Source organism: Acanthaster planci, linkage group LG06 (assembly GCF_054643075.1).
Source record: "Acanthaster planci isolate LZ-2023a linkage group LG06, COTS_SCS, whole genome shotgun sequence".
Lineage (NCBI taxonomy): Eukaryota > Metazoa > Echinodermata > Asteroidea > Valvatida > Acanthasteridae > Acanthaster > Acanthaster planci.
The window spans coordinates 11,807,379-11,831,227 of record NC_141782.1 but is presented as its reverse complement, the minus strand read 5'-3'; the positions used below and the strand labels follow the sequence as shown (position 1 = coordinate 11,831,227).

General features: G+C 43.7%; 1 protein-coding gene across 9 annotated transcripts; it reads right to left on the bottom strand.

Annotated features, from left to right (window-relative positions):
• Nucleotides 1-204: 204 nt before the first annotated feature.
• LOC147798816 (uncharacterized) lies at nucleotides 205-22,820 on the bottom strand. Of its 9 annotated transcripts, XM_087138250.1 has the most exons (15): nucleotides 22,319-22,820; nucleotides 21,648-22,060; nucleotides 21,052-21,104; nucleotides 20,143-20,555; nucleotides 18,915-18,967; nucleotides 17,174-17,357; nucleotides 12,284-12,704; nucleotides 11,078-11,130; nucleotides 10,166-10,586; nucleotides 8,965-9,017; nucleotides 8,054-8,474; nucleotides 6,835-6,887; nucleotides 5,104-5,287; nucleotides 1,073-1,208; nucleotides 205-625 (listed from the first exon to the last, which is right to left on the bottom strand). In XM_087138250.1, exons 13-15 carry the CDS (start codon nucleotides 5,210-5,212, stop codon nucleotides 463-465), a joined length of 408 nt encoding a protein of 135 aa, XP_086994376.1. In that variant the 5' UTR covers nucleotides 5,213-5,287; nucleotides 6,835-6,887; nucleotides 8,054-8,474; nucleotides 8,965-9,017; nucleotides 10,166-10,586; nucleotides 11,078-11,130; nucleotides 12,284-12,704; nucleotides 17,174-17,357; nucleotides 18,915-18,967; nucleotides 20,143-20,555; nucleotides 21,052-21,104; nucleotides 21,648-22,060; nucleotides 22,319-22,820; the 3' UTR covers nucleotides 205-462. The 9 variants fall into 9 exon arrangements, 3 of the variants coding, with proteins under 3 accessions (XP_086994376.1, XP_086994377.1, XP_086994378.1); XR_015425687.1 differs by lacking the exon at nucleotides 1,073-1,208 and having other exon boundaries at nucleotides 22,319-22,815; XR_015425690.1 differs by lacking the exons at nucleotides 205-625; nucleotides 1,073-1,208 and adding an exon at nucleotides 3,869-4,956 and having other exon boundaries at nucleotides 22,319-22,815.
• Nucleotides 22,821-23,849: the final 1,029 nt, after the last annotated feature.

Below are 23,849 nucleotides of genomic sequence, written 5' to 3'. Positions count from 1 at the left end.
TGACAGTGAGTCTGTGTGGCCACATGCATTTTGTCAGATGCTCATCACACACAGGAGAAAATTTATCAGACTTGCACAGCCAACTAGTTCTGTAGCAATACTGGGTTGATTGGAATGTGCAGTCTGCAAATGGAGCAAAGGCTGGTGTCAGAATGGCCACAATTTGTCCCTGCCAAACTTACAGTCCATTTCAGATGAACTCACCAACAGTCTATATGAGGCAAACACAGGAGTAAATAGGAAGTAGTTGTTGCTAGAGATGAGTCTTCAAGGACCACTCCGATGCAGTGCTGACAATTTAAGGATGTCACGGCGCTGCTCCGTCCCGATGTTGCCGAGACGATTTCTCCAGACAAACTCGAGTGCCAGAGTCCAACGGACAGTCAGGAGGGTACGAGCAGCATGCCGGTTTGTTAAAACAAACCCTCTGCAGTGGACTTACATGTAGTTACAATGCTGTCCTCATGCACAAGTACACCACAGAGCGAGGAAATCCTGATTCTGATGGCCGGCCCATGTTGATGCCGACTGAGAAAGGTTGGGGTTTCTACAACACAGAGTTTCAACCGCTGATGGAAGGAGGTTCTTATCAGCAATGGACACAACTGTCCCTTCAAGGAATGTCCTGGAAATACATCAACAAATGTCGTGAACATGATGAAACTTTCTCAAAAATGGGCACAAGCAACCAGATCAAGAGCAATCGTGCAAAACCTACGTGAAGTGCAGGGTTGCAGGAAAGACGCCGCTTGCTGTGGCCAATGATAAAGTCAAGCATCCTTTTGGCAAGGCAACTGTCAAAATTGTACACCTTATTAGGCTGCAGACAAATTTTAGTTCAGTCATGTCAGTCTTAATGCACTGTGTGTTTTAACTTTCACCCCCCCCCCCGACATGCTGCCCGCCCTCTATATCCATTACTCAGACACCCTCGATAGAAACGACATTAAATTGACTGTACACAGACCATCTGTACCGATGGTCGGTGTACAAACCAGAATGGACCAATAAGGAAACAGCGCCCATGGCTTGTGACTGCCAGAACTTAGCCAATAAGAGTGCACATGCTCACCTTGCTCCACACCCACAGTGGCCTTCAAGATCCAGAATTACAAGCACATAAACAGTGGGATGACCACAGGGTTTTACAGCGCTGTGACAGCAGGTGGTTTCGTGATTTACCACTGCACTGACCTTCAAGGCGGTGGCTGGGTTTGTCAAGCACCAAAACATTAATTAAAACATAAAGTCAGCAATAGTAAGGAAAAAGGAAGAACAGTGCAGTGGGGAAAATTTGCAAACTGCCTGGTGGAAGTCGCAGCAAAACGAAATATAGTAGTGCACGCTTATTAAATTGGCTTTTAGGCAACGATATTGAAAACTCAGCTCCCCGAGATTGTATGCCTGCGTGCGCTTTCAATTTTTGAACTGGACAGTGTATTGTATGACGGAACTGAACCATTGCGAACTAGTATACTCTTTTGATTCCACTGGGCAACTCAATATGAGAATCCAGAAAGACTGATAAAAATTATGTTGATTTAATATTTCGTTCTTTATTCGGAACATCTTAAGGAACAACTTTAGATGTTCTGTTGTTTTTCACTCTGTTGAGATATCTGAATATTATCAGTTGATCATCTACTGGTTTCCACTAGGCACGTACTGGGCTAATTATACACATGTCCATGTACCGTACAACTGTACAATCACAGTAAAAATTGTCCCGAAGACAGTGCTGAAACAATGAAGTCAATGTGAACCGCTTTACCAAAATGTCCCCGGTGTTTTTCATGTGTATGAGCTGATTTTTTGTGAGGGTTCTATAGCCCCGTTTTGTCCCGGCCTGTCCATCATATTCCTGTATTTTAATGGGGCTGGATCCGCCCGTCGAGAATACCCACTTGGCTGTTTCCTTGACAGAGAATGGACCTATGTACTGATCTTTATGATGACATTTACACATGTACATTTGTGCTTTCCTATGGTGCTCAGTGGACTGTGCCCCCCCCCAACCTCGCCAGCTTGGAGGAAAAGTGGGATGCGAGAAGGGAAAAAGGGGTGCAGGAGCCAATTTGCGTGTGGGGAGTATTCGGTATTGTCGGGTCAAAAGCGGGGTTCAATAACGGAAAAGAGGGGTGCGAAAAGGAAAAAAGTGGGGTGCGAGAAGGGAAAGGAGGGTGCAGACGCGAATTTGCAGTGTGTTGAGCTTTTGCCGAGTCAAAAGCGGGGTGCAAGAGCGGAAAAGAGGGGTGCGAAAAGGGAAAAAGTGGGGCATGGAAGAAAAGTTGCAGTGTGTTGACCCTTCAGTTTTGTCGAGTAAACAGCGGGTTGCGAGAAGGGCAAAGAGGGGTGTGAAAAGAAAAAAAGGGGGCAAGGGAGCGAATTTGCAGTGGGGGGAGGACTCAGTGTTGGCGAGTCAAAAGCGGGTGCCAGAACAGAAAAGAGGGGTGCGAGAAGGGAAAAGAGGGGTGCGAGAAGGGAAAAATTGGGTGCGAGAAGGGAAACGAGGCATGAGAGAAGGGAAAAGTGGGGTGCGAGAAGGGAAAAGAGGGGTGCGAAAAGGCAAAAAGTGGGGTGCGAGAAGGGAAAAGAGGGGTGCGAAAAAGCAAAAAGTGGGGCATGGAAGCAAATTTGCAGTGTGTTGACCCTTCAGTTTTGTTGAGTAAAAAGCGGGTTGCGAGAAGGGCAAAAGAGGGGTGCAATAAGGTAAAAGTGGGGTGCGGGAAGGGAAAAGCGAGGTGCGGACGTGGATTTGCAGTGTGGGGAGTATTCAGTTTTGTCGAGTCAAAAGCAGAGTGGGAGAGCGGAAAAGAGGGGTGCGAAAAGGGAAAAGTGGGGTGCGAGAAGAAAAAAGAAGGGTGCGAAAAGAAAACAGTGGGGCACGGCAGCAAATTTGCAGTGTACAGAATATTCGGTTTTGTCGAGTAAAAAGAGGGCTCAAGAATGGAAAAGAGGGGTGCGAGAAGGGAAAAGTTAGGTGCGAGAAGGGAAACCAGGCGTGAGAGAAGGGAAAAGTGGGGTGCGAAAAGGTAAAAAGTGGCGCATGGAAGCAAATTTGCAGTGTGTTGACCCTTCAGTTTTGTTGAGTAAAAAGCGGGTTGCGAGAAGGGCAAAGAAGGTGCAAAAGAAAAAGGGGGGCAAGGGAGCGAATTTGCAGTGTGGGGAGCACTCAGTTTTGACGAGTAAAAAGTGGGCTGCGAGAACAGAAAAGAGGGGTGCGAAAAGGGAAAAGTGGGCTGCGAGAACGGAAAAGAGGGGTGCGAAAAAGGAAAAGTGGGGTGCGAGAAGAGAAAAGAGGGGTGCAAAAAGAAAAAAGGGGGCAAGGGAGCGAATTTGCAGTGTGGGAGTATTCAGTTTTGTCGAGTCAAAAGCGGGTGCGAGAACGGAAAAGAGGGGTGCGAGAAGGGAAAAGAGGGGTGCGAGAAGGGAAAAGTGGCATACAGGAGTGAATTTCCTGGGTACAGAGTATTCAGTTTTGTCGAGTCAAAAGCGGGGTGCGAGAGCGGAAAAGAGGGGTGCGAAAAGGGAAAAGTGGGGTGCGAGAAGAAAAAAGAGGGGTGCGAAAAGAAAACAGTGGGGCAGGGGAGCAAATTTGCAGTGTACAGAGTATTCAGTTTTGTCAAGTAGAAAGCGGGCTGCGAGAACGGAAAAGAGGGGTGTGAGAAGGGAAAAGTTGGGTCCGAGAAGGGAAAAGATGGGTATGAAAAGGAAAAAGTGGGGTGTGAGAAGGGAAAGAAGAGAAGAGAGAAGAGAAGAGGGGTGAAAAAAGAAAAAATGGGGGCAGGGCAGTGAAATTGCAGTGTATTGAGCCTCCAGTTTTGTCGAGTCAAAAGAAGGGTGCGAGAATGGAAAAGTGGGGGTGCGCGAGAAGGGAAAATCGCAAGAAGGGGAAAGTGTGTGCAAGAAGGCAAAAGTGGAGCGTGAGAAGGGAAAAGTGGGATGCAGGCACGAATTTGTAGTGTTTTGAGTCTTGTTAAGTCAAAAGCGGGGTGCGAGAGGGGAAGGGAAGGGGTGCGGGCGCAATTTGCAGCATATTGTGTCTTCACGTTTGTCGAGAAAAAGAACAATTAAAGGGACTGCGTGCGGTACTATCTTTTAAGCGGGCGGTTGTTGGTCTGTCAGTTAGTCATTTTTTTGCTTTGTTGGATCGTTACCTTCGTTGTTGCTACTTAATGTTACCCAAATACATACCCAAAACATCAATCCTGAGAGTTTTCAACAGCGATAGCTTTTCTGTTTTTTTTTTTTAGTTTTCCTTTTCTTCCTCTGCCAATGAACGCCACTCCTCGCAAATGTTTTGATTTGCAGCTGTAAAATTCAACATACTCGCTGGAGCTTGTTGCAAAATAAATAAGCAGATCGAGTACATGTATTTTGATTAAGGCGACTTTAAGCCTTGGTCTTGAGATTTTGTTTTATTGGATTGATGTGTTACGGGTTTACATTAATGAGACGGCAAACAGTGCTTTTCAAGCATCATCGTCAATGTCAAATGGATTTCTTAATGAACTAAATTTTATAGCCATATTGTTGCTCGATCAAACTTCAATGTTATTATATTTTAGAATCACATTTTTTATGACATGTGTACGTTTATTACCATCTGTTTCTTCTCTCTGTGATGTCACCGGGGATCCTTATTGTACTTACATGTAGCTTGAGATGACACAACTATCCACCTTAAAGGAATTCTTTCATCTGGCAACGTGCTACCTCTCCATACCCTTCCACCAAGGCGTCTTATCTCAAAAGATACTGTATCCTGGGAAGCACTCAGCTTGCCAGCAAGGACGAACATTTGGTTAGCTAGAATGCTCTTTGTCTGCGTTGCGTCTTCATTTCCAGTGCCATCTTAAGATACTTGATCTTCGGCCATACTCAAAGGTCGGTTTTCTCCATCGCTGTGACTCTCTTCATCAACATCACACATTGTCAGATGATCTTCAACAAACTCTTCAAAAGCCACAACAATTTCAGATGGACAAAGACATCTCCACTGCCATTCGAAGAGAGCTTGCAAAACTGTGGGTCTGTTTTTACCGCCACCTCTCAAAGTGTGTTGATAAAAATATGTCATGTTTAAGTAATGCTGGTACTCACCGGCTTCTGTCGCTAGCCTCATCATGGAATGAAAAGGGAAATTCTCCAACAGTATTGGCACAACGTCGATGAGTTTCATCCTATATGAAGTTAGGTTACATGGGACCATTATGTTAAGCACATCAAACTCCCCAAGCCGTCCTCCTTGCTCACCCAGATATCGCCTCCAGGTTGGGCCGTGTATCTTTGAGAAAGAAAAGATTGGTCATCCTTACCTCTTTCGGGCGATGAAGTTTCATGCCATTAAGAACCTGCGAGTTGTTGATGCAAGTGAGGCCTATCAGACAGGTTTGCTTCCTTCTTAACTTGCAAAGTCTGCGCCCTCAAGCCTTTGTGTACTTTGCTTTACGCTCATCGCCAATGCCAAACAAAAGTCTTCCTTCCCCCAATTGTGCACTCTTGCTACTATGTTAGCGATTTCTTGCCACTGTGTTAGCGATTTTTTGTGAGTAGACTCATTTTCTAAGAGTTCTGAAAGCCTTTGTCTGTCCTTGTTTTTGAGATCGGGCTTCGCGGGATATCTGAACGAGCTTGAGTGTCACGGAGGATAGAGCACATATGCCTCCCGGTGCAATTCTACCCGTTTTGCTCAGGCTGACCAGCTTCTTTTTGTTTATTTCTACCTCCTTGTCTTGAAGTGCATTATTATGACCTATGTCCACCTCATCATCTTCATCACTCACTTCAACTCTGACCGCACATTCGCCATCAACCCCATCACCAACGGGAGGAAATACTCCTATCACTAAAGTATCAGAGACTGAACACACTGGCCTCTTATTTATGCAATTTTGTCTAACAATTTGTGCCTTTCTCTCTTCATTCACAACAACCTCGCGATCTTTAAGTGGAGCTCCACCAAATAGAAAGGCAAGAAAGGCCTCAATGGACAAAGCTTTCCTGTAATTGCCAGATTTGATAATATGGTTCTGAACATCAAGTTTTTGTTTAGCCAGAAAGTTTTCGAACGGACCCCAACCCTTGTCCCAGAAAACGATGAGCTTTCTCGGAGTCAATAAAAACTGTATCATTGACTAGATCTGTAAGCCCCGACGTTCTCTTGCCAGAAAGGAAACGACAGCGCATGTTAGAGTACTGGTTTCTTGTGTTGTCTACATGTACATGTACACCATTTATTATACACCCAATAGACCTCTACATAATTTGGGAAGTATAACCTGCAGATAGCTTTCCCAGACGAATATGATAATACACATGCCCAATGCCCAACCACCGCTTTGAAAAGCTTGGAAGGTCAATCAGTGGTCAATCACAAAACCACATGCTGTCACAGCGCTCACTTGTAAAACCCTGTGGTCAGCCACTGTTTATGTGCTTGTAATTCTTGAGCGGGAAGGCCAACGGGTGTGGAGCATGCAAGGTGAGCATGTGCACTCTTATTGGCTACGTTCTGGCAGTACACAAGCCATGGGCACTGTTTCCTTATTGGTCCATTCTGGTTTCTACACGGACCATCGGTACCGATGGTCCGTGTACAATCAATTTAATGTCGCTTCTATCGAGAGTGTCTGAGTATCAGCAGTCAAAATTAAATTCTCCCAAGCAGAAAATTGGGATTTACTTGATTTTATCTCACTACAAACATATGTGTCTGTTTTCCATCTCAATAATTATATAAATAAACCAGCCAGGAAAAAAAATGACTGCAAGCTGAAACTAGAATGATCCGAATGACTCAACGTTTTCCATATTGTATGATGGTTCACTTACCGGTAAACATTTACTCCACTGTGCTTGTTTTTTCTGCTCTTGTCAATAAAAACCTGGAATTCAAAAGTACAGAGTGCAAATTATTTTGTGTTCTGTTAGATTTTGCTTAAATTTAATCTAAATGTGCCAACAGCAGCAAAAAACACCTTTATCAATCCCCATCAAAACAAAATGGCCGCCACCATTCTCTGGATCTATAATAGCGGGAAACTTTCACATTGTGACACAACAGCACTCTTAAGAGAATCAGAATACATCCAAAGTCACTATATAAAAAAAAACATCCAAAGTCCGATTATGTAAATTTAAAAAAAAATTGAAAAATATTGCCCCTGGGAGAAACCGCAGGGGTAAACGCATAAGGGTATAGCTATGCCATTTTGCACGATTCCAATAGGAAAACAGCATGTCTGTGTGCATGCCTTGTGCATCTTGAGGGTGCTTATTTCTTTCCTTCACTCACCAAATCTAGACAAAATTTCCCTCTTTAACACTATTTTGCGGTCACTCTGGGCTCATTGTGTTGTGGATATGCCCACTTTGGGGCGGATCCTGAGTGGAAAGGAGGAGGGTTCTAATTATAAGTTGATACGCACAGTTGGACTTTGGAAAGTGTATGTAGGACTTTCTGTATGTTACAGATGACAATGTGACATCAGCCTCTGTGGTATTTTGGCTATTTCTCAATTTAGTGCAACAAAGAAACACCAACAGAAGATCAACAGCTGTACACAATGGACACTGATGCTATCCATTGGTGTACGTAAAATCATACTAAAATTGGAGGATTCAGTACTGAATGTCAGGGTTAATCCCTGGTCTTGGTTGCCCAATTCCATAAAACTACAAGCCGAGCCCTGCCCCAACCACAGCCTAGCCACAATTGTACTAGCTGGGTTACTGACCTATCTTCCACCCCCCCCCCACATACACACCACACCCACACCCTAATAAAATAAAAGAAATCTAACTCCATGTCATGCTTGTAAAGTATATTTGATGTGCTCTGTGTTCATTAGTATGGGGTTTGACAGTGAGTCTATGTGGCCACATGCATGCTCACACACAGGAGAAAATTTATCAGACTTGCACAGCCAACTAGTTCTGCAGCAATACTGGGTTGATTGGAATGTGCAGTCTGCAAATGGAGCAAAGGCTGGTGTCAGAATGGCCACAAATTGTCCCTGCCAAACTTACAGTCCATTTCAGAGGAACTCACCAACAGTCTATATAAGGCAAACACAGGAGTAAATAGGAAGTAGTTGTTGCTAGAGATGAGTCTTCAAGGACCACTCCGATGCAGTGCTGACAATTTAAGGATGTCACGCTGCTCCGTCCCGATGTTGCCGAGACGATTTCTCTAGATAAACTCGAGTGCCAGAGTCCAACGGACAGTCAGGAGGGTACGAGCAGCATGCCGGTTTGTTGACGTCAAACCCTCTGCAGTGGACTTAGTTGCAATGCTGTCCTCATGCATACATGCACATGTACACCACAGAGCGAGGAAATCCTGATTCTGATGGCCGGCCCACGTTGATGCCGACTGAGAAATATTGGGGTTTCTACAACATAGAATTTCAATCGCTGATGGAAGGAGGCTCTTATCAGCAATGGACACAACTATCCCTTCAAGGAATGTCCTGCAAATACATCAACAAATGTCGTGAACATGATGAAACTGTCACAAAAATGGGCACATGCAACCAGATCAAGAGCAATCGTGCAAAACCTACGAAGTGCAGGGTTGCAGGAAAGACGCTGCTTGTTGTGGCCAATGACAAAGTCAAGCATCTTTTTGACAAGCCAACCGTCAAAATTGTCCGCCTGATTAGGCTGCAGACAAATTTTAGTTCAGTCATGTCAGTCTTAATGCACTTGTGTGTTTTAACTTTCACCCCCGACATGCTGCCCGCCCTCTATATCCTCGACTTCATCAGCAGTCAAAATTAAATTCTCCCAAGCAGAAAATTGGGATTTACTTGATTTTATCTCACTACAAAAATACGTATCTGTTTTCCATCTCAATAATTATATAAATAAACCGGCCAGAAAGAAAGAAATGAGAGCAAGCAGAAACTAGAATGATTCGAATGACTCAACGTTTTCCATAGTGTATGATGGTTCACTTACTGGTAAACATTTACTCCACTGTGCTTGTTTTTTCTGCTCTTGTCAATAAAAACCTGGAATTCAAAAGTACAGAGTGCGAATTATTTTGTGTTCTGTTAGATTTTGCTTCAATTTAATCTCAATGCACCAACAGCAGCAAAAAATACCTTTTTAAATCCCCATCAAAACAAAATCTCTGGATCCATAATAGCGGGCAACTTTTACATTGTGACACAACAGCACTCTTAAGAGAATCAGAATATATCCAAAGTCATTATGTAAATTTAAAAAAAAATTGAAAAATATTGCCCCAGGGAGAAACCGCAGGGGTAAACGCATAAGGGTATGGCTATGCCATTTTGCACGATTCGAATAGGAAAACAGCATGTCTGTGTGCATGCCTTGTGCATCTTGAGGGTGCTTATTTCTTTCCTTCACTCACCAAATCTAGACAAAATTTCCCTCTTTAACACAAACATTCTATTTTGCGGTCAATCTGGGCTCATTGTGTTGTGGATATGCCCACTTTGGGGGCGGATCCTGGGTGGAAAGGGGGAGGGTTCTAATTATAAGTGTATACGCACAGTTGGACTTTGGAAAGTGTATGTAGGCCTTTCTGTATGTTACAGATGATAATGTGACATCAGCCTCTGTGGTATTTTGGCTATTTCTCAATTTAGTGCAACAAAGAAACACCAACAGAAGATCAACAGCTGTACACAATGGACACTGATGCTATGCATTGGTGTATGTAAAATCATACTGAAATCGGAGGATTCAGTACTAAATGTCAGGGTTAATCCCTGGTCGTGGCTGCCCAATTCCATAAAACTACAAGCCGAGTCCTACCCCCACCACAGCCTGGCCACAATTGTACTAGCTGGGTTACTGACCTATCTTCCACCACCCCCCCATACACACCACACCCACACCCAAATAAAATAAAAGAAATCTAACTCGATGTCATGCTTGTAAAGTATACTGAATTGATGTGCTCTGAGTTCATTATTATGGGGTTTGACAGTGAGTCTATGTGGCCACATGCATTTTGTCAGATGCTCATCACACACAGGAGAAAATTTATCAGACTTGCACAGCCAACTAGTTCTGCAGCAATACTGGGTTGATTGGAATGTGTAGTCTGCAAATGGAGCAAAGGCTGGTGTCAGAATGGCCACAAATTGTCCCTGCCAAACTTACAGTCCATTTCAGAGGAACTCACCAACAGTCTATATAAGGCAAACACAGGAGTAAATAGGAAGTAGTGTTTGCTAGAGATGAGTCTTCAAGGACCACTCCAATGCAGTCATGACAATTTAAGGATGTCACGCTACTCCGTCCCGATGTTGCCGAGACGATTTCTCTAGACAAACTCGAGTGCCAGAGTCCAACGGACAGTCAGGAGGGTACGAGCAGCATGCCGGTTTGTTGACGTCAAACCCTCTGCAGTGGACTTAGTTGCAATGCTGTCCTCATGCATACATGCACATGTACACCACAGAGCGAGGAAATCCTGATTCTGATGGCCGGCCCACGTTGATGCCGACTGAGAAATGTTGGGGTTTGTACAACATAGAATTTCCACAGCTGATGGAAGGAGGCTCTTATCAGCAATGGACGCAACTGTCCCTTCAGGGAATGTCCTGCAAATACATCAACAAATGTCGTGAACATGGTGAAACTGTCACAAAAATGGGCACATGCAACCAGATCAAGAGCAATCGTGCAAAACCTACGAAGTGCAGGGTTGCAGGAAAGATGCTGCTTGTTGTGGCCAATGACAAAGTCAAGCATCTTTTTGACAAGTGAACCGTCAAAATTGTCTGCCTGATTAGGCTGCAGACAAATTTTAGTTCAGTCATGTCAGTCTTAATGCACTGTGTGTGTTTTAACTTTCACCCCCGACATGCTGCCTGCCCTCTATATCCTTGACTTCATCAGCAGTCAAAATTAAATTCTCCCAAGCGGAAAATTGGGATTTACTTGATTTTATCTCACTACAAAAATATGTATCTGTTTTCCATCTCAATAATTATATAAATAAACCAGCCAGAAAGAAAGAAATGAGAGCAAGCAGAAACTAGAAGGATTCGAATGACTCAACGTTTTCCATAGTGTATGATGGTTCACTTACCGGTAAACATTTACTCCACTGTGCTTGTTTTTTCTGCTCTTGTCAATAAAAACCTGGAATTCAAAAATAGAGAGTGCAAATTATTTTGTGTTCTGTTAAATTTTGCTTCAATTTAATCTCGATGTGCCGAAAAAGCAGCAAAAAACACCTTTTTAAATCCCCATCAAAACAAAATTGCCACCACCATTCTCTGGGTCAATAATAGCGGGCAACTTTCACATTGTGACACAACAGCACTCTTAAGAGAATCAGAATATATCCAAAGTCCTTATGTACAAAAAAAAAATTGAAAAATATTGCCCGTGGGAGAAAGCGCAGGGGTAAAGGCATTAGGGTATGGCTATGCCATTTTGCATGATTCGAATAGGAAAACTGCATGCCTATGTGCATGCCTTGTGCATCTTGAGGGTGCTTATTTCTTTCCTTCCCTCACCAAATCTAGACAAACTTTCCCTCTTTAATACTATTTTGCGGTCAATCTGGGCTCATTGTGTTGTGGATATGCCCACTTTGGGGGCGGATCCTGGGTGGAAAGGGGAGGGTTCTAATTATAAGTTTATTCGCACAGTTGGACTTTGGAAAGTGTATGTAGGCCTTTCTGTATGTTACAGATGACAATGTGACATCAGCCTCTGTGGTATTTTGGCTATTTCTCAATTTATTGCAAAAAAGAAACACCAACAGAAGAGCAACAGCTGTCCACAATGGACACTGATGCTATGCATTGGTGTACGTAAAATCATACTGAAATCAGAGGATTCACTGCTAAGTGTCACGGTTAATCCATGGTCGTGGCTGCCCAATTCCATAAAACTACAAGCTGAGCCCTGCCCCCACCACAGTCTAGCCACAATTGTACCAGCTGGGTTACTGACCTACATGTATCTTCCACCCCCCCCACATATACACCACACCCACACCCTAATAAAATAAAAGAAATCTAACTCCATGTCATGCTTGTAAAGTATAATTGATGTGCTCTGTGTTCATTAGTATGGGGTTTGACAGTGAGTCTGTGTGGCCACATGCATTTTGTCAGATGCTCATCACACACAGGAGAAAATTTATCAGACTTGCACAGCCAACTAGTTCTGTAGCAATACTGGGTTGATTGGAATGTGCAGTCTGCAAATGGAGCAAAGGCTGGTGTCAGAATGGCCACAATTTGTCCCTGCCAAACTTACAGTCCATTTCAGATGAACTCACCAACAGTCTATATGAGGCAAACACAGGAGTAAATAGGAAGTAGTTGTTGCTAGAGATGAGTCTTCAAGGACCACTCCGATGCAGTGCTGACAATTTAAGGATGTCACGGCGCTGCTCCGTCCCGATGTTGCCGAGACGATTTCTCCAGACAAACTCGAGTGCCAGAGTCCAACGGACAGTCAGGAGGGTACGAGCAGCATGCCGGTTTGTTAAAACAAACCCTCTGCAGTGGACTTACATGTAGTTGCAATGCTGTCCTCATGCACAAGTACACCACAGAGCGAGGAAATCCTGATTCTGATGGCCGGCCCATGTTGATGCCGACTGAGAAAGGTTGGGGTTTCTACAACACAGAGTTTCAACCGCTGATGGAAGGAGGTTCTTATCAGCAATGGACACAACTGTCCCTTCAAGGAATGTCCTGGAAATACATCAACAAATGTCGTGAACATGATGAAACTTTCTCAAAAATGGGCACAAGCAACCAGATCAAGAGCAATCGTGCAAAACCTACGTGAAGTGCAGGGTTGCAGGAAAGACGCCGCTTGCTGTGGCCAATGATAAAGTCAAGCATCCTTTTGGCAAGGCAACTGTCAAAATTGTACACCTTATTAAGCTGCAGACAAATTTTAGTTCAGTCATGTCCGTCTTAATGCACTGTGTGTGTTTTAACTTTCACCCCCCCCGACATGCTGCCCGCCCTCTATATCCATTACTCAGACACCCTCGATAGAAACGACATTAAATTGACTGTACACAGACCATCTGTACCGATGGTCCGTGTACAAACCAGAATGGACCAATAAGGAAACAGCGCCCATGGCTTGTGACTGCCAGAACTTAGCCAATAAGAGTGCACATGCTCACCTTGCTCCACACCCACAGTGGCCTTCAAGATCCAGAATTACAAGCACATAAACAGTGGGATGACCACAGGGTTTTACAGCGCTGTGACAGCATGTGGTTTCGTGATTTACCACTGCACTGACCTTCAAGGCGGTGGCTGGGTTTGTCAAGCACCAAAACATTAATTAAAACATAAAGTCAGCAATAGTAAGGAAAAAGGAAGAACAGTGCAGTGGGGAAAATTTGCAAACTGCCTGGTGGAAGTCGCAGCAAAATGAAATATAGTAGTGCACGCTTATTAAATTGGCTTTTAGGCAACGATATTGAAAACTCAGCTCCCCGAGATTGTATGCCTGCGTGCGCTTTCAATTTTTGAACTGGACAGTGTATTGTATGACGGAACTGAACCATTGCGAACTAGTATACTCTTTTGATTCCACTGGGCAACTCAATATGAGAATCCAGAAAGACTGATAAAAATTATGTTGATTTAATATTTCGTTCTTTATTCGGAACATCTTAAGGAACAACTTTAGATGTTCTGTTGTTTTTCACTCTGTTGAGATATCTGAATATTATCAGTTGATCATCTACTGGTTTCCACTAGGCACGTACTGGGCTAATTATACACATGTCCATGTACCGTACAACTGTACAATCACAGTAAAAATTGTCCCGAAGACAGTGCTGAAACAATGAAGTCAATGTGAACCGCTTTACCAAAATGTCCCCGGTGTTTTTCATGTGTATGAGCTGATTTTTTGTGAGGGTTCTATAGCCCCGTTTTGTCCCGGCCTGTCCATCATATTCCTGTATTTTAATGGGGCTGGATCCGCCCGTCGAGAATACCCACTTGGCTGTTTCCTTGACAGAGAATGGACCTATGTACTGATCTTTATGATGACATTTACACATGTACATTTGTGCTTTCCTATGGTGCTCAGTGGACTGTGCCCCCCCCCCAACCTCGCCAGCTTGGAGGAAAAGTGGGATGCGAGAAGGGAAAAAGGGGTGCAGGAGCCAATTTGCGTGTGGGGAGTATTCGGTATTGTCGGGTCAAAAGCGGGGTTCAATAACGGAAAAGAGGGGTGCGAAAAGGAAAAAAGTGGGGTGCGAGAAGGGAAAGGAGGGTGCAGACGCAAATTTGCAGTGTGTTGAGCTTTTGCCGAGTCAAAAGCGGGGTGCAAGAGCGGAAAAGAGGGGTGCGAAAAGGGAAAAGTGGGGTGCAAGAAGGGAAAAGAGGGGTGCGAAAAGGAAAAAAGTGGGGCATGGAAGAAAATTTGCAGTGTGTTGACCCTTCAGTTTGGTCGAGTAAACAGTGAGTTGTGAGAAGTGTAAAGATGGGTGTGAAGAGAAAAAAGAGGGCAAGGGAGCGAATTTGCAGTGTGGGGAGCACTCAGTTTTGTCGAGTCAAAAGCGGGTGCCAGAACAGAAAAGAGGGGTGCGAGAAGGGAAAAGAGGGGTGCGAGAAGGGAAAAATTGGGTGCGAGAAGGGAAACGAGGCATGAGAGAAGGGAAAAGTGGGGTGCGAGAAGGGAAAAGAGGGGTGCGAAAAGGCAAAAAGTGGGGTGCGAGAAGGGAAAAGAGGGGTGCGAAAAGGCAAAAAGTGGGGCATGGAAGCAAATTTGCAGTGTGTTGATCCTTCAGTTTTGTTGAGTAAAAAGCGGGTTGCGAGAAGGGCAAAAGAGGGGTGCAATAAGGTAAAAGTGGGGTGCGGGAAGGGAAAAGCGAGGTGCGGATGTGGATTTGCAGAGTGGGGAGTATTCAGTTTTGTCGAGTCAAAAGCAGAGTGCGAGAGCGGAAAAGAGGGGTGCGAAAAGGGAAAAGTGGGGTGCGAGAAGAAAAAAGAAGGGTGCGAAAAGAAAACAGTGGGGCACGGCAGCAAATTTGCAGTGTACAGAATATTCGGTTTTGTCGAGTAAAAAGAGGGCTCAAGAATGGAAAAGAGGGGTGCGAGAAGGGAAAAGTGGGGTGCGAAAAGGTAAAAAGTGGGGCATGGAAGCAAATTTGCAGTGTGTTGACCCTTCAGTTTTGTTGAGTAAAAAGCGGGTTGCGAGAAGGGCAAAGAAGGTGCAAAAGAAAAAGGGGGGCAAGGGAGCGAATTTGCAGTGTGGGGAGCACTCAGTTTTGACGAGTAAAAAGTGGGCTGCGAGAACAGAAAAGAGGGGTGCGAAAAGGGAAAAGTGGGCTGCGAGAACGGAAAAGAGGGGTGCGAAAAAGGAAAAGTGGGGTGCGAGAAGAGAAAAGAGGGGTGCAAAAAGAAAAAAGGGGGCAAGGGAGCGAATTTGCAGTGTGGGAGTATTCAGTTTTGTCGAGTCAAAAGCGGGTGCGAGAACGGAAAAGAGGGGTGCGAGAAGGGAAAAGAGGGGTGCGAGAAGGGAAAAGTGGCATACAGGAGTGAATTTCCTGGGTACAGAGTATTCAGTTTTGTCGAGTCAAAAGCGGGGTGCGAGAGCGGAAAAGAGGGGTGCGAAAAGGGAAAAGTGGGGTGCGAGAAGAAAAAAGAGGGGTGCGAAAAGAAAACAGTGGGGCAGGGGAGCAAATTTGCAGTGTACAGAGTATTCAGTTTTGTCGAGTAGAAAGCGGGCTGCGAGAACGGAAAAGAGGGGTGTGAGAAGGGAAAAGTTGGGTCCGAGAAGGGAAAAGAGGGTTACGAAAAGGAAAAAGTGGCGTGTGAGAAGAGAAAGAAGAGAAGAGAGAAGAGAAGAGGGGTGAAAAAAGAAAAAATGGGGGCAAGGCAGTGAATTTGCAGTGTATTGAGCCTCCAGTTTTGTCGAGTCAAAAGAAGGGTGCGAGAATGGAAAAGTGGGGTGCGCGAGAAGGGAAAATCGCAAGAAGGGGAAAGTGTGTGCAAGAAGGCAAAAGTGGAGCGTGAGAAGGGAAAAGTGGGATGCAGGCACGAATTTGTAGTGTTTTGAGTCTTGTTAAGTCAAAAGCGGGGTGCGAGAGGGGAAGGGAAGGGGTGCGGGCGCAATTTGCAGCATATTGTGTCTTCACGTTTGTCGAGAAAAAGAACAATTAAAGGGACTGCGTGCGGTACTATCTTTTAAGCGGGCGGTTGTTGGTCTGTCAGTTAGTCATTTTTTTGCTTTGTTGGATTGTTACCTTCGTTGTTGCTACTTAATGTTACCCAAATACATACCCAAAACATCAATCCTGAGAGTTTTCAACAGCGATAGCTTTTCTGTTTTTTTTTTTAGTTTTCCTTTTCTTCCTCTGCCAATGAACGCCACTCCTCGCAAATGTTTTGATTTGCAGCTGTAAAATTCAACATACTCGCTGGAGCTTGTTGCAAAATAAATAAGCAGATCGAGTACATGTATTTTGATTTAGGCGACTTTAAGCCTTGGTCTTGAGATTTTGTTTTATTGGATTGATGTGTTACGGGTTTACATTAATGAGACGGCAAACAGTGCTTTTCAAGCATCATCGTCAATGTCAAATGGATTTCTTAATGAACTAAATTTTATAGCCATATTGTTGCTCGATCAAACTTCAATGTTATTATATTTTAGAATCACATTTTTTATGACATGTGTACGTTTATTACCATCTGTTTCTTCTCTCTGTGATGTCACCGGGGATCCTTATTGTACTTAGCTTGAGATGACACAACTATCCACCTTAAAGGAATTCTTTCATCTGGCAACGTGCTACCTCTCCATACCCTTCCACCAAGGCGTCTTATCTCAAAAGATACTGTATCCTGGGAAGCACTCAGCTTGCCAGCAAGGACGAACATTTGGTTAGCTAGAATGCTCTTTGTCTGCGTTGCGTCTTCATTTCCAGTGCCATCTTAAGATACTTGATCTTCGGCCATACTCAAAGGTCGGTTTTCTCCATCGCTGTGACTCTCTTCATCAACATCACACATTGTCAGATGATCTTCAACAAACTCTTCAAAAGCCACAACAATTTCAGATGGACAAAGACATCTCCACTGCCATTCGAAGAGAGCTTGCAAAACTGTGGGTCTGTTTTTACCGCCACCTCTCAAAGTGTGTTGATAAAAATATGTCATGTTTAAGTAATGCTGGTACTCACCGGCTTCTGTCGCTAGCCTCATCATGGAATGAAAAGGGAAATTCTCCAACAGTATTGGCACAACGTCGATGAGTTTCATCCTATATGAAGTTAGGTTACATGGGACCATTATGTTAAGCACATCAAACTCCCCAAGCCGTCCTCCTTGCTCACCCAGATATCGCCTCCAGGTTGGGCCGTGTATCTTTGAGAAAGAAAAGATTGGTCATCCTTACCTCTTTTGGGCGATGAAGTTTCATGCCATTAAGAACCTGCGAGTTGTTGATGCAAGTGAGGCCTATCAGAAGGTTTGCTTCCTTCTTAACTTGCAAAGTCTGCGCCCTCAAGCCTTTGTGTACTTTGCTTTACGCTCATCGCCAATGCCAAACAAAAGTCTTCCTTCCCCCAATTGTGCACTCTTGCTACTATGTTAGCGATTTCTTGCCACTGTGTTAGCGATTTTTTGTGAGTAGACTCATTTTCTAAGAGTTCTGAAAGCCTTTGTCTGTCCTTGTTTTTGAGATCGGGCTTCGCGGGATATCTGAACGAGCTTGAGTGTCACGGAGGATAGAGCACATATGCCTCCCGGTGCAATTCTGCCCGTTTTGCTCAGGCTGACCAGCTTCTTTTTGTTTATTTCTACCTCCTTGTCTTGAAGTGCATTATTATGACCTATGTCCACCTCATCATCTTCATCACTCACTTCAACTCTGACCGCACATTCGCCATCAACCCCATCACCAACGGGAGGAAATACTCCTATCACTAAAGTATCAGAGACTGAACACACTGGCCTCTTATTTATGCAATTTTGTCTAACAATTTGTGCCTTTCTCTCTTCGTTCACAACCTCGCGATCTTTAAGTGGAGCTCCACCAAATAGAAAGGCAAGAAAGGCCTCAATGGACAAAGCTTTCCTGTAATTGCCAGATTTGATAATATGGTTCTGAACATCAAGTTTTTGTTTAGCCAGAAAGTTTTCGAACGGACCCCAACCCTTGTCCCAGAAAACGATGAGCTTTCTCGGAGTCAATAAAAACTGTATCATTGACTAGATCTGTAAGCCCCGACGTTCTCTTGCCAGAAAGGAAACGACAGCGCATGTTAGAGTACTGGTTTCTTGTTTTGTCTACATGTACATGTACACCATTTATTATACACCCAATAGACCTCTACATAATTTGGGAAGTATAACCTGCAGATAGCTTTCCCAGACGAATATGAAAATACACATGCCCAATGCCCAACCACCGCTTTGAAAAGCTTGGAAGGTCAATCAGTGGTCAATCACAAAACCACATGCTGTCACAGCGCTCACTCGTAAAACCCTGTGGTCAGCCACTGTTTATGTGCTTGTAATTCTTGAGCGGGGAGGCCAACGGGTGTGGAGCATGCAAGGTGAGCATGTGCACTCTTATTGGCTACGTTCTAGCAGTACACAAGCCATGGGCGCTGTTTCCTTATTGGTCCATTCTGGTTTCTACACGGACCATCGGTACCGATGGTCCGTGTACAATCAATTTAATGTCGCTTCTATCGAGAGTGTCCGAGTATATCCTCGACTTTATCAGCAGTCAAAATTAAATTCTCCCAAGCAGAAAATTGGGATTTACTTGATTTTATCTCACTACAAACATATGTGTCTGTTTTCCATCTCAATAATTATATAAATAAACCAGCCAGGAAAAAAAATGACTGCAAGCTGAAACTAGAATGATTCAAATGACTCAACGTTTTCCATATTGTATGATGGTTCACTTACCGGTAAACATTTACTCCACTGTGCTTGTTTTTTCTGCTCTTGTCAATAAAAACCTGGAATTCAAAAGTACAGAGTGCAAATTATTTTGTGTTCTGTTAGATTTTGCTTAAATTTAATCTAAATGTGCCAACAGCAGCAAAAAACACCTTTATCAATCCCCATCAAAACAAAATGGCAGCCACCATTCTCTGGATCTATAATAGCGGGCAACTTTCACATTGTGACACAACAGCACTCTTAAGAGAATCAGAATACATCCAAAGTCACTATATAAAAAAAAAACATCCAAAGTCATTATGTGAATTTTAAAAAAAATTGAAAAATATTGCCCCTGGGAGAAACCGCAGGGGTAAACGCATAAGGGTATAGCTATGCCATTTTGCACGATTCCAATAGGAAAACAGCATGTCTGTGTGCATGCCTTGTGCATCTTGAGGGTGCTTATTTCTTTCCTTCCCTCACCAAATCTAGACAAACTTTCCCTCTTTAACACAAACATTCTATTTTGCGGTCAATCTGGGCTCACTGTGTTGTGGATATGCCCACTTTGGGGGCGGATCCTGAGTGGAAAGGAGGAGGGTTCTAATTATAAGTTGATACGCACAGTTGGACTTTGGAAAGTGTATGTAGGACTTTCTGTATGTGACAGATGATAATGTGACATCAGCCTCAGTGGTATTTTGGCTATTTCTCAATTTAGTGCAACAAAGAAACACCAACAGAAGATCAATAGCTGTACACAATGGACACTGATGCTATGCATTGGTGTATGTAAAATCATACTGAAATCAGAGGATTCAATACTAAATGTCAGGGTTAATCCCTGGTCGTGGCTGCCCAGTTCCATAAAACTACAAGCCAAGCCCTGCCCCCACCACAGCCTAGCCACATTTGTACTAGCTGGGTTACTGACCTATCTTCCAACCCCCCTACATACACACCACACCCACACCCTAATAAAATAAAAGAAATCTAACTCCATGTCATGCTTGTAAAGTATATTTGACGTGCTCTGTGTTCATTAGTATGGGGTTTGACAGTGAGTCTGTGTGGCCACACGCATTTTGTCAGATGCTCACACACAGGAGAAAATTTATCAGACTTGCACAGCCAACTAGTACTGGGTTGATTGGAATGTGCAGTCTCAGTGCAAATGGAGCAAAGGCTGGTGTCAGAATGGCCACAAATTGTCCCTGCCAAACTTACAGTCCATTTCAGAGGAACTCACCAACAGTCTATATAAGGCAAACACAGGAGTAAATAGGAAGTAGTTGTTGCTAGAGATGAGTCTTCAAGGACCAGTCCAATGCAGTGCTGACAATTTAAGGATGTCACGCTGCTCCGTCCCGATGTTGCCGAGACGATTTCTCTAGACAAACTCGAGTGCCAGAGTCCAACGGACAGTCAGGAGGGTACGAGCAGTTTGTTGACTTCAAACCCTCTGCAGTGGACTTAGTTGCAATGCTGTCCTCATGCATACATGCACATGTACACCACAGAGCGAGGAAATCCTGATTCTGATGGCCGGCCCACGTTGATGCCGACTGAGAAATATTGGGGTTTCTACAACATAGAATTTCAACCGCTGATGGAAGGAGGCTCTTATCAGCAATGGACACAACTGTCCCTTCAAGGAATGTCCTGCAAATACATCAACAAATGTCGTGAACATGATGAAACTGTCACAAAAATGGGCACATGTAACCAGATCAAGAGCAATCGTGCAAAATCTACGTGAAGTGCAGGGTTGCAGGGAAGACGCTGCTTGTTGTGGCCAATGACAAAGTCAAGCATCCTTTTGACAAGCCAACCGTCAAAATTGTCCGCCTTATTAGGCTGCAGACAAATTTTAGTTCAGTCATGTCAGTCTTAATGCACTGTGTGTGTTTTAACTTTCATCCCCGACATGCTGCCCGCCCTCTATATCCTTGACTTCATCAGTCAAAATTAAATTCTCCCAAGCAGAAAATTGGGATTTACTTGATTTTATCTCACTACAAAAATATGTATCTGTTTTCCATCTCAATAATCATATAAATAAACCAGCCAGAAAGAAAGAAATGAGAGCAACTTGAAGCAGAAACTAGATTGATTCGAATGACTCAACGATTTCCATAGTGTATGATGGTTCACTTACCGGTAAACATTTACTCCACTGTGCTTGTTTTTTCTGCTCTTGTCAATAAAAACCTGCAACAAAGAAACACCAACAGAAGATCAATAGCTGTACACAATGGACACTGATGCTATGCATTGGTGTTTGTAAAATCATACTGAAATCAGAGGATTCAGTACTAAATGTCAGGGTTAATCCCTGGTCGTGGCTGCCCAGTTCCATAAAACTACAAGCCGAGTCCTACCCCCACCACAGCCTGGCCACAATTGTACTAGCTGGGTTACTGACCTATCTTCCACCACCCCCCCATACACACCACACCCACACCCAAATAAAATAAAAGAAATCTAACTCGATGTCATGCTTGTAAAGTATACTGAATTGATGTGCTCTGAGTTCATTATTATGGGGTTTGACAGTGAATCTGTGTGGCCACATGCATTTTGTCAGATGCTCATCACACACAGGAGAAAATTTATCAGACTTGCACAGCCAACTAGTTCTGCAGCAATACTGGGTTGATTGGAATGTGCAGTCTGCAAATGGAGCAAAGGCTGGTGTCAGAATGGCCACAAATTGTCCCTGCCAAACTTACAGTCCATTTCAGAGGAACTCACCAACAGTCTATATAAGGCAAACACAGGTGTAAATAGGAAGTAGTTGTTGCTAGAGATGAGTCTTCAAGGACCAGTCCAATGCAGTGCTGACAATTTAAGGATGTCACGCTGCTCCGTCCCGATGTTGCCGAGACGATTTCTCTAGACAAACTCGAGTGCCAGAGTCCAACGGACAGTCAGGAGGGTACGAGCAGTTTGTTGACTTCAAACCCTCTGCAGTGGACTTAGTTGCAATGCTGTCCTCATGCATACATGCACATGTACACCACAGAGCGAGGAAATCCTGATTCTGATGGCCGGGACACGTTGATGCCGACTGCGAAATGTTGGGGTTTGTACAACACAGAATTTCAACCGCTGATGGAAGGAGGCTCTTATCAGCCATGGACACAACTGTCCCTTCAAGGAATGTCCTGCAAATATATACATCAACAAATATCGTGAACATTGTGAAACTGTCATAAAAATGGGCACATGCAACCAGATCAAGAGCAATCTTCAATTTAATCTCGATGTGCCGAAAAAGCAGCAAAAAACCCCTTTTTAAATCCCCATCAAAACAAAATGGCCGCCACCATTCTCTGGATCTATAGGGTGCACCACTAAAAATAAATTCCCATAGACAGCAATGATAAATCCCCATACTTCACAAATATTTTTAAAATACTCACAACTCTCACAGGTGTTCAGGCTGCACAGCAAAATGATGTTCCACATGTCCTCTTTCATTTTCCTTTCAATTTTCGGGGGGTTGACTCATGAATTTTTGAGAAATTTTCACCAGAATCAGACCACCCTTAAAATGCAAAAAAAAATGTCCCTGTCCAGAAAAGTAGCCATTTTGAAAAACCCTCCCTCCCAAAATGGCTCAAATAGTGCCACTTTCAAACCCGACTGCATCCAAATTGCTCAGAATTGGAAGCCTTGAGTCCGGCCCAGAGGTTCAGTCTCATATTTCTTCAATTCCTCAGTTCCATGGCTCTCGGGACCCTCTAATATAGAATTTCTTCTGTGTATGACTTTTATTAATGAGCTCGGCGGACATATTTCTGGCCTAAATACAAGGGTGCACCCTTCAATCAAAGTCAAAGTGTTGAGTCAGCCAGTTAAATTGCACCATCACTAGCGAATGTTTAAGAATCTAATTCCTGCCAACTGTTTTTCGAGGTGAGCCGTAGCTCTGTGGATCCGTCGAATATGAGACTAAAGCAAATTCTCTCACCACCTTGACTTCACAGTAAGGGTACGAGACCGCTGGGCCAACTCAATACTCATCTCTTTCTGTTTTGGTTCTTTTTTAATCTGGAACTTCATATTTATTTTTCTCTTGTTCAAATCTTTTAAAACTACTAAAGCGTTTTCTTTGTTGTGAAAATTCAAAATAAACTCAAAAAGAGTATGTTTAAATTACCTCAGTAGCCCTTTTTACCCTCTGTGTAATTCAGTAGTTTAATAATTTATCCCAGTCCGAGACAATGCACTGATCAACGTCTTGTCCGAGTACAATGCTTGTGAGCAGAATCAGCAATTGATTGTTAATTTGATTCATAACTGTGCATAACCTTGGAATCTCACCGTTTCATGATTATCCAACCCTACCCGCCTCTACTTCCATCGGATCAATCCCCAGCCCCATTTTAAGGGTTTCTTTCCAAAATGGCATATCTATTTGAAAACATGCAAAATTTACACAATTATGAAGGATTGAAGAGCTTTAGCCGTGTACAATGTGTCCGTAAACTTCTTTTCACAATTTTGACTCATGCCATAAAACTGTAGACACTGACTGCAGGAAACTGAGAGAGGGAAGCATTCTGAAAAGTACCGAAATGGCACTTATCGCATATTGAAAATTCAGTTGTGTGTAGGGAAAAGTTCTCACGACCCAGAAGCGGACATACATTTACTACGTCCTGTCCTCGGGATTTCTTATTTCTTTTCCTTTTTAATGTTATAACAGATTGACGCGGCGACTGCGAATGGCCTAAAACAAACTACCCAGCTCTGAGCTTTTACAGCACTTTTCGCTTCACTATCAGCCAAAAACTTTTCATACCTTACGTAAAACATACGGTGCTCTCACACTTATGACGAGACAATCATTTTCTTTTTATGTATAGGCCAGGAGAGTTAATCATTCTCGGGGGCTTACCCGCCCTGCCTTTGTTCGAGAGAAGCCACCCATCGAAGAATCGACCAGGC